We start from the raw sequence: 8,625 nt of genomic DNA, 5'->3' as shown, positions 1-8,625 counted from the left end.
TTGGAATAGGAAGTTGAAGACTTCTGTAAAACAACATGATACTGAAATCAATACTGGCTATGTTCGACATGGTTGCATTTTTTTGAAGATGCTTCCCTCACCAACAAAATCTTCGATTGCGGGAAAGGCTATACCGTCATCCTCAATCATTAAGAAGAGATCTCTTTCCTGTACAGGTCGTAGTGACACTTTTATCAGACTAGTTCGTGATAGAAGGGCTCAGGAATCCATCTTTATAGTCTTATCTCGAGCAAAGATGCTCAATTTTCACACCTTGTTTGTGGATCCTTACACACTGCCAGTATTAGAAGACTACTCATTGGATACCGATGGAGAAAGCATGTTTCCTAGTCTCCTGAAGAATTACAAAGGCTTTGGTTGTCTCTGCTTTTTTAGTTGTAGGATTTTTTTAGGACTTATCGCGTTGTGCTCTTTTCCTTCGTCGAGGTTTTATCCTTTTGGTTACGGGTTTTCTTTGTCAAGGTTTTTAACGAGGCAACATATGTGTGTCCAACACCTCTTGGTGGTTTTATCATTTACCTTCAGTTTGTTTTCAATTTTTCTTGTAATGTTTCTTCTCGTATACCATTCTTATTAGATGGTTATACTTATGTTGTAATTTTCACTCCTTCGGAGTTTAGTTTTTTAATGCAATGTCTAATTCACAAAAAAAAAAAGAAAGAAGAGACCTCGACTGCATCTCGACGGGATTTTTTTTCCTTTTTTTGTCAAATTCAAATCTCATCTTGCCGAGTTTAAAGTCCGTCTCGAGCATTAACCGAAACTGAGATTCCTGACGAGATCTTCACCTATCGCTACACTGGGCGGAACGATAATCCACCTATAGAATTGGGTGATTAACTTTCTGCTCGGCAGTCGATTTCCCGCACACACAAAAAGAGAGGCAGATAGGCAAAACCCGTAAAGCATGTGGGCTCGATTTTACTTCCTGTCTTTCCAGGTGATACTAAAGTATTCTCTGTCTTTGACGAAGTTGTTGGCATTATCTTAATGAGTTCGAGAATCTAATGTTCATTGCAAGCTTCTATGATTACCAATGAAAGAAAGAGCTGTGGATTCTGCTGTATGATTACCAATGAAAGAAAGAGCTGGCAAGCTCTTGCATGGCTGTATACATATATACATTGTGAAAATTTGCAGGGTTGCCATTGCTCACTAAATTTTAACTCTTGAACTGAACGAGATGAGATTTACATTATTACATCTTGAAATGAAACTCCTAGTGTCATGCATACTGATGGCATTATCAAACAAAGAGCAAAGAGAAATGTGCTCGTAGATGAACAAAGAGTAACTGACAACCAATTAGCACCTTTCTATGCATTTAGCATCCCCGACTAGAGTGACACTAACAACCATGAGTGGAACCAACATGGTCCATGGAGAAGTTGCCCCCACAGCTGCTGGCAGACCAAGCACGCCTTACCTATGTTGCCCTGTCAGTTGCCCTGTCAAATCAATTTTCCCCCCAACCAATTACTCTTTGGTTTCCCCTCTGTACTAGTGGTAGGCTCTGCTGCCGGCGCTACAGTTCCAACCGCCAAATGGATTACGTTTCACCGCACCGGACGTTACCCTTAGTAAATACGCATTGAATTGCAGTACCTTGGGATGAATTAATATAACGTACACTTCATCATGTAATAAAGTTCCTAAAACGGAAAAACTTACCTTAATCTTGTAACATAAATATCAGCTATTTGTTCAGTGGATTTTGTCACAAACATCAAGTGAGATTATTGAAATACAGTGGGGAGAATAGAGAATGTTTATATAACAAAAGTAGTCTCTTTGGATAGGGAAAATAAAACATGCCTCTGTAATCCAAATACAAGTCAGAAAAAAAAATGAAGATTAAAAGCAAAGTAGAGTGAAAAACACAACAAAGAGAGTTAATAGAGACAGACAGAGAGAGAGGGAGAGAGAGAGAGAGGGGGGGCTGTACTTCATTGCCTCTTGTTTCATTGGAATTCATTTCCTTTATATCTCTTCTCTCTCTCATCTCCTTCTTTATATCTCTTCCCTCTATCTGGTTTCTCTTTTCTTTTCTTTCAATTTCTTTTAAGAGGAAGAGACTATATTCAAGGACTATACTGTGTCAGAAATGAGTAGATTTGAAGGAGAGCAAATTTGGGTGTTTTTGTTTCTACTGTGGTGATGATGATGATTATGAGAGAAATGGAACTTCAGAGACACAATGTAGGGTTCTCTTTATGATGATGATGATTATGATTATGACGAGTTTTTTCTTCAAACAGGTTAGTGATTCTCTCTGGGTTTTTCATTTTCTTTAAAGGGTTGTCAAGTTTTTTCTTCAGATTCTTCTCAATTATTCTGACATTGAAGGTTGAGCTAGATTCATTTTTTTTTACTGATTTTGTTGGGATTTTTGTTCTTGTCTTTAAATGCCAGATCTGTTCTTGAAGGTTGAGCTAGATTCATTTTAGATTTTCGTATAGATTTAGAGAATCCTAGTAAGGTGTGGATTTTTATTCTTTCTTGTTTGTATACTTGGTGAAACCCTATTAATTATCTTAGGTTTTTCTTTTCCTTCAGCTGCCTTTTTCTCTGTATAATTTTTCCATGATTTAGTTCTCTGAAGACTGCGTTTAACTTTATAATAAAACATAATTATGAAGTTGACAGTTTGGGTTTGTTAAAAAGATCTTCAATTTCTTTCTTTTTGTGTTCCATGTTGAAAAGGAGAGCTACTAAACATTTTGGGGATTTTCTAGGTTACTTTGGTAGGTTAATAGAGCTATCTCCATGGTTTTTACAAGCCATTTTTGGTCATGTTTAGTGATTTAGAAGAAGCAATTATGTGATTATTACTGAAAAATTAAGAATTGCCTAAAATTTGATATTTCCGTGTACTTCTTTTCTGTTATTGTCAATTAGGGGTTGTCTCAGTTTTACATAGTTTATGATTAGATAAACTTTTAACTTTGTCAGCTGAAATATACTAAATGGAATTATGCCGTGTCTTCCCTGTTCGAAGCCATAGTTAGCCAGTTGACAAGAGCTTGTTTGTACATATGAAGGGAGCTTAGGGGATAAGCAAGAGTGTAGTGTGCAGTCAGTGATTCTACTTTTGAGATGACCCATGGTGACACAAAGCCTACTTAGTGCTACTTTTGTGAAAAACATATGTTTTGGCTTAATATCTGCTTAGTGCCTTTTATTTGAAGATATTTTGAGCTTTTCTGGTCCAGCAATGCATGTTGTTTGTGTTCTTTTTTGGGTTTCTCGTATTGGCTTCTGTTACGAAAATTGACCGATACAATACATGTATAGCATTTGATTTGTTTCATTTTTTGCAGGTTGGAACTAGGCTTTAGTTTTTCGTGGTTCCACTTTTAGGTTAAACATGAAAACAGGATCAAAGAAAGGATGGTACTCCATTGTTCCTCTCCGCTTAAGAAACAAGTCTGCTACACGTTTCTGCTTGTTTTCTAAAGTGCGTTCATCAGGCATTAGACCAGGCAATACACCAGTTTATCTCAATGTGTACGACTTAACTCCCATGAATGGCTATGTTTACTGGGCAGGCGTAGGAATCTTTCACTCTGGTGTGGAAGGTAATATAGTCTACTTTCTAGTAGTCACATAGCATGCACCGCAGTTACTTCTTTGTAATTACAATTCAGGCAATAATTACCCATTTTTATGTACTAATGCTTGAAATGTGATAATACTTCCTGCATATGCTCTCTTTTTTGGTGGAGTATCTTGTTATTGCAGAACCAATCCTATAATGGAGAATCTATTTGATACTACCTTATCCTGCATTTTATCTTTTTATCTTGTGTCCTACTGATCATGTTCATTTTACAGTTCATGGCGTAGAATATGCATTTGGAGCTCATGATTGCCCAACAAGTGGTGTTTTTGAAGTTGAGCCTCGGCAGTGCCCTGGATTCAAATTTAGGAAGTCAATATTTATTGGAACAACAACATTGGACCCAATTCAGGTTAGGGAGTTCATGGAGAGACATTCCACGAGTTACAATGGTGATACATATCACTTGATCGTTAAGAACTGCAACCATTTCTGCAAGGATGTTTGCTACAGGCTGACTGGAAATCAAATTCCGAAATGGGTGAATCGTCTTGCCAGGATAGGTATGTGATTGCTCTTTTTCATGTTCACAAACATATTTTCTGGTGTGTGCTGCATTCTAGATGTTGCTTCAGAAATAACTTAGGCCAATGTATAATATTTTCCTCTTGGGGTGGACATGCAGCTTCTTTGATTTCCTTCTCCAGTTGTCTCTATATTTTCTTCACATTGCAATACGATGTTGTTGTTGGAGCTTACATTAATAACTTAGGCCAATGTATAATAGCTTTACTCCTTAGTTATTTGTTCTCCCTTATTTCTCCCCTTTTAACTTCTCTGCTTCTAAAGATCCACACATTTAATTTATCTTCTGCATTCAGATTCATTGTCTCGATTTCTTTGTTATGACAGGGTCTCTTTGCAACTGCCTGCTTCCCGAAGCCCTTAGAGTATCTGCGGTTAGAGTCCACGATCCCGATTCCAAACTGAAATACCAAAGCTACGAAGATGACAATGAGAAGAAGAGGTTGAGAACTACCACATTTAGTTGCTGGTCTTCAATTTCAACTAGGCAAAAGCAATTGTCAACATCATCAATGTTTCTGCACTCTCCCTTGAAAGGTTGCTTACCACAATGGGATTTAAGAAGGTCCAGTAGTAGAGCATCAAAGGTACGAACATAGAAAACCATTTCTAATTCACTTCAACTGGAAACTGTCAAAAGTGTGGATCTGCTTCAACCATCTCTCCTACAACTAGGCGGAAAAAAGAAAAAATCCCTCTTCACAGTTGGTCATTGAATCTCTTCTGTATAAAGCTTCAGAAGTAGAGGGCGACTGATGGTTGGGATGATTGATTTGTGTTTTGTATGCAATGTAGGCACATCTTGGGATTGGATTTCATTCTCTCCCTTGATATTTTGTTGGGGATGGTTGTAGTTATATATTATTGTAACCCGCTGTATTCCCATGTAGCAACAAACCCGGTCTCTGAAAATATGCTATTTCTGATTGTAAGTCTTATGCTTGTCACTGTTATGTGTGTTTATTCTCCGAGCTCCATACCGGCTACCGGATGGTTTCTGAGACTAGTTCTTTGCTTGAAAGTTCGAATTCGACGTGAAGTTTCAAGGTTATCGCATTAGAGCATGTTAGACTAGATCAGGAAGTAATAGAATTCATCAGCTCATTTAGAGGTTGACTAAAAAAGATTTGGATAGCGAATGCGAAATTCGTATTTCTTACCTATGGGAAGGGTATTTGAATAATGCTCCCTTAAAACAAATATTAAGAACTTGTTTGTTTGCAGCTGACTCGGTGTCTGAATCTGAGTCAACCCCTGACTCGGACCGAGTCAGCAGTCAGACCGTTTGTTTTTTATTTTGAGTCAGATCTGATTCGACCTCTGACTCAGACATAACCCCTGACTCGGATTCATTTGAATCAGGTAACAAAATACCCCTGATTCATGGGACCAAACCACTGACTCACTTATTTCCGAGTCAGATGAGTCAGATCTGACTCAAAACAAACATATCGACTCAGATTCAGATGAGTCAGGTGATTTCACTCAGATCCAGATGATTCAGATCCAGACGACTCAGATGAGTCAGGAGTAAACAAACATGGTGTAAGTGCTACCTAAATGTCAGGGTGTGTTAATTAATTTTCTAATCAGAAGCGATAGCGGTCACTGTTTACGTCAAGCTGTGTGTTTTCGAGGGAACATTATCACGTGGAATCGCCGGTTAGTTTTGTTTATCTTTGACCTCATTTTCCTCGAAGATTAATATACACTAGTATATGTTTTTGTAAAAGCAAAAACTCATCCGATGAATGGGATTATGGGACCATAATTTTGTTTTTTATACATTCGTCAATCAAGTTTAATGGTGATGAGCTAGCTTAAGATAGCGATGGCACAACAAATGAAAAACAAAACAGCCTTAAAAACAAGAAAATGATTTTCTAACATGTACCAAACTAACAAACACTGATGAAAAGGAAGAGCAGAAGAAAGAGTAAATCAAAATGCTAACCAATTGATAGATAGATAGATGATTAATTTACAGCAATATTTAGAACCTAGATTAAGTTAATTTACAAGATAGATAATAATGAAGATTGAAGAACCATACGACTACTTGAGAACTGGTACTTGTTTATTGCAAGCTTCCATATAGATCTTGAACCCATTCCATACCATGAATATAGTTAATATCTCCATTTGGAACATAGAAAAAGTTATTATCGAACCCGTCTGGCATGAACATTGGATCGCCACCATCAACTGTGAAACATGATGAGCTAGGACTACCCATTGAAAGATTGCTTGTATGATCAACAGATCGCTCCTTAAGCTGTTGTATTTGTTTTTCAGCTTCCATTAGTTTTTCTTTGAGCCTTGATACCTACAAACCAAAATAATTTCATCAATAATCTGTAAGCATTTCTTCAATATGAATGAGTGGAGAAAGATAAATATGTTTAGCTTAGAATATATGTATGTATATACCTCAGACTGGAGATGACATTTTTCCACCATAACACCATCATGAGCCCGTTTCAGTTCAGAGTATTCTTCTTCTATTTTCTTTGTCTTCCACCTTACTCTTCTGTTTTGAAACCAAACTGCTACTTGACGCGGGTCTAAACCTAATTCCATAGCAATTCGATCTTTCCTGTCTGATTCTAGCTTGTGTTCGTTTCCAAAATTTAACTCTAACAGCCTAACTTGTTCATCGGTTAGTTTTCTCTTTCGGAAACCAATATCTTCATTGATCTTTTCGACTTTGTTCTTCTTTCTCCTCCTCCTACATTTTGTTTCTCCTGTGTAATACAAACAACAACACATTTAGTTAGTAAACATAATAGTTTGAATGAAACCCATGAATGAACCCTGTTTTTGAACATGAAAATTATGACTACTGTATTTTGTATGTACTAATAACTAACCTTCTGTTGGAACCATTTGATTGTATGAGTTGGCATCACTTTGTTGGGAGTACAGGAACATTTGATCATCTTCCATTTCTCTCTAAAATTTCTTTGCTTGATTTGACTAAATATTCCTCACAATCTTCGTTAGTCTCTTTCTCTTCTGCTATCCAATGGCAGATAAGCTTTTGAGTTTTTTTTTTTCCTTCTTTTGTTTCTTTTTCTTCGAAGTTGTAGTGAGTTCGTGCATAGCATGTAGTCTATTTATAAGGAATAGTTACAAGAATATCCTGCATTTTCGAACAATTTACAGTAGTGGCAAATGTTAGAGCTGTGAGACTCTGTAATGACTTTTATATCCCCAACTGGATGTAAGATTAGATTAACCAAGCATTAGAGAAGGCCACTGTGGAGTGTGGAACAACACTTGAGATAGAATGTGAGGGGTATTTACGGAATGCTGTGATCAAAAAATGAAAACGGGATGTTTGGTATTACGTAAGCACGGAATATCTAGTACAACGCCACTATTTTTTCTTCCTGAAGCAGTCTGGTACAAGGATACAAAGTGAATGCGGACATATACATTATTCCGTACCCATTTTACCCTTGTTCTTCTTCCCTCGACAAAATTTTCATAAGAATCCAAAAGTAATATGTACGGACGCATATGGATTAGAGTTGTAGCCTTAATTTTTTAACCTAATCTTCGTGTGAACGGGTTATTCGGACAATCTTAAGGGTCCCCAATCTTAAACCTTAGGTACGTCGTTCTCTCCCTCAATTATTACCACAGAAATGGTTCAATCAGGGGTTTGTTTAGTTCCTTAATTTTTAGAGACATCACTTAGGTTGTTTCTTGTCCCATTATTGTCACCCTTTTTCTGAAATTTTGGCCATCTCTAGCTACGTATAGATACATGCCCATGCATTTCCTGCCTCTAAGAGCGTCCACAATGGAGACTAAACCCAAATATAATGTCCAGTTGATACGCGTAGTGGGACGGACCATCGATCAAAATTTGATCAAAGACTAAAATCCAGATCAAATTTGGTATGCGACCAAGACCAAACCCAAATATAATCGGGAGTTTATATAGTCCACGCCCCATAACCAGGCGGACGTATAGTCCACGTCCCACCCCAGGCGGACGTATAGTCCACGCCCCACACCAGGCGAACGTATAATGCACGCCCGCCTTTTTTCTTTTTAATCTTTTGTGTGGGGCGGGCTTAATACCTCCGCCCCACTCTTTACAAACTTCAAATGCATGGGGCGGGCATAATACCTCCGCCCCACTTTTTTTTTTTATTTTTTTTTTATTTTTTTTTCTACACCGGGCGAACGTATACTCCCCGCCCCACACTAGGCGTTGGTATATTCTACGCCCCACACCAGGCGTTCGTATAATGTCCGTCTGACCAAATTTAGTTTTTCCACAGTAGGGTCACACACCAGATTAAACCCAAAATTTAATCTTTTTTTTCCTATTTGGTCTTTGGTTATACTCGCACCACTGCAGTTGCTCTAATGGTGAAAAAACAACGACCAAAAACCATACATAATTTGTTCTTGTTTATCCAGTTAAAATTTGCTAATCACGATGT

At 37.6% G+C, this 8,625-nt stretch overlaps 2 protein-coding genes across 2 annotated transcripts; one reads left to right on the top strand and one right to left on the bottom strand.

Moving 5' to 3' along the window:
* Positions 1-1,903: 1,903 nt before the first annotated feature.
* On the top strand, positions 1,904-5,103 carry LOC113289309 (deSI-like protein At4g17486). Its single transcript, XM_026538542.1, has 4 exons — positions 1,904-2,279; positions 3,342-3,599; positions 3,856-4,143; positions 4,493-5,103. The coding sequence occupies exons 2-4, from the start codon at positions 3,389-3,391 to the stop codon at positions 4,762-4,764; spliced, it is 771 nt and encodes a 256-aa protein (XP_026394327.1). The 5' UTR covers positions 1,904-2,279; positions 3,342-3,388; the 3' UTR covers positions 4,765-5,103.
* Positions 5,104-6,102: 999 nt separating this feature from the next.
* Positions 6,103-7,235, bottom strand: LOC113286185 (homeobox-leucine zipper protein ATHB-40-like). The gene is made up of 3 exons (XM_026534872.1): positions 7,036-7,235; positions 6,596-6,909; positions 6,103-6,491 (listed from the first exon to the last, which is right to left on the bottom strand). The coding sequence occupies exons 1-3, from the start codon at positions 7,109-7,111 to the stop codon at positions 6,243-6,245; spliced, it is 639 nt and encodes a 212-aa protein (XP_026390657.1). The 5' UTR covers positions 7,112-7,235; the 3' UTR covers positions 6,103-6,242.
* Between the last annotated feature and the right edge of the window lie 1,390 nt (positions 7,236-8,625).

This window comes from Papaver somniferum, chromosome 6, assembly GCF_003573695.1.
Source record: "Papaver somniferum cultivar HN1 chromosome 6, ASM357369v1, whole genome shotgun sequence".
Lineage (NCBI taxonomy): Eukaryota > Viridiplantae > Streptophyta > Magnoliopsida > Ranunculales > Papaveraceae > Papaver > Papaver somniferum.
The sequence above is the reverse complement of the archived record's forward strand: the minus strand, read 5'-3'. Positions and strand labels throughout refer to the sequence as shown.

What these genes read in the sequence shown, in the direction of transcription:
- LOC113289309 (XM_026538542.1), top strand. Translation starts at nt 3,389, where the DNA reads ATGAAAACAGGATCAAAGAAAGGATGGTACTCCATTGTTCCTCTCCGC. An exon ending in CTTTCACTCTGGTGTGGAAG is followed by an intron (nt 3,600 to 3,855) that starts GTAATATAGTCT and finishes TTCATTTTACAG; the next exon opens with TTCATGGCGTAGAATATGCA. An exon ending in GAATCGTCTTGCCAGGATAG is followed by an intron (nt 4,144 to 4,492) that starts GTATGTGATTGC and finishes TTGTTATGACAG; the next exon opens with GGTCTCTTTGCAACTGCCTG.
- LOC113286185 (XM_026534872.1), bottom strand. Translation starts at nt 7,111, where the DNA reads ATGGAAGATGATCAAATGTTCCTGTACTCCCAACAAAGTGATGCCAAC. An exon ending in TCAAATGGTTCCAACAGAAG is followed by an intron (nt 6,910 to 7,035) that starts GTTAGTTATTAG and finishes TGTATTACACAG; the next exon opens with GAGAAACAAAATGTAGGAGG. An exon ending in AATGTCATCTCCAGTCTGAG is followed by an intron (nt 6,492 to 6,595) that starts GTATATACATAC and finishes TTTGGTTTGTAG; the next exon opens with GTATCAAGGCTCAAAGAAAA.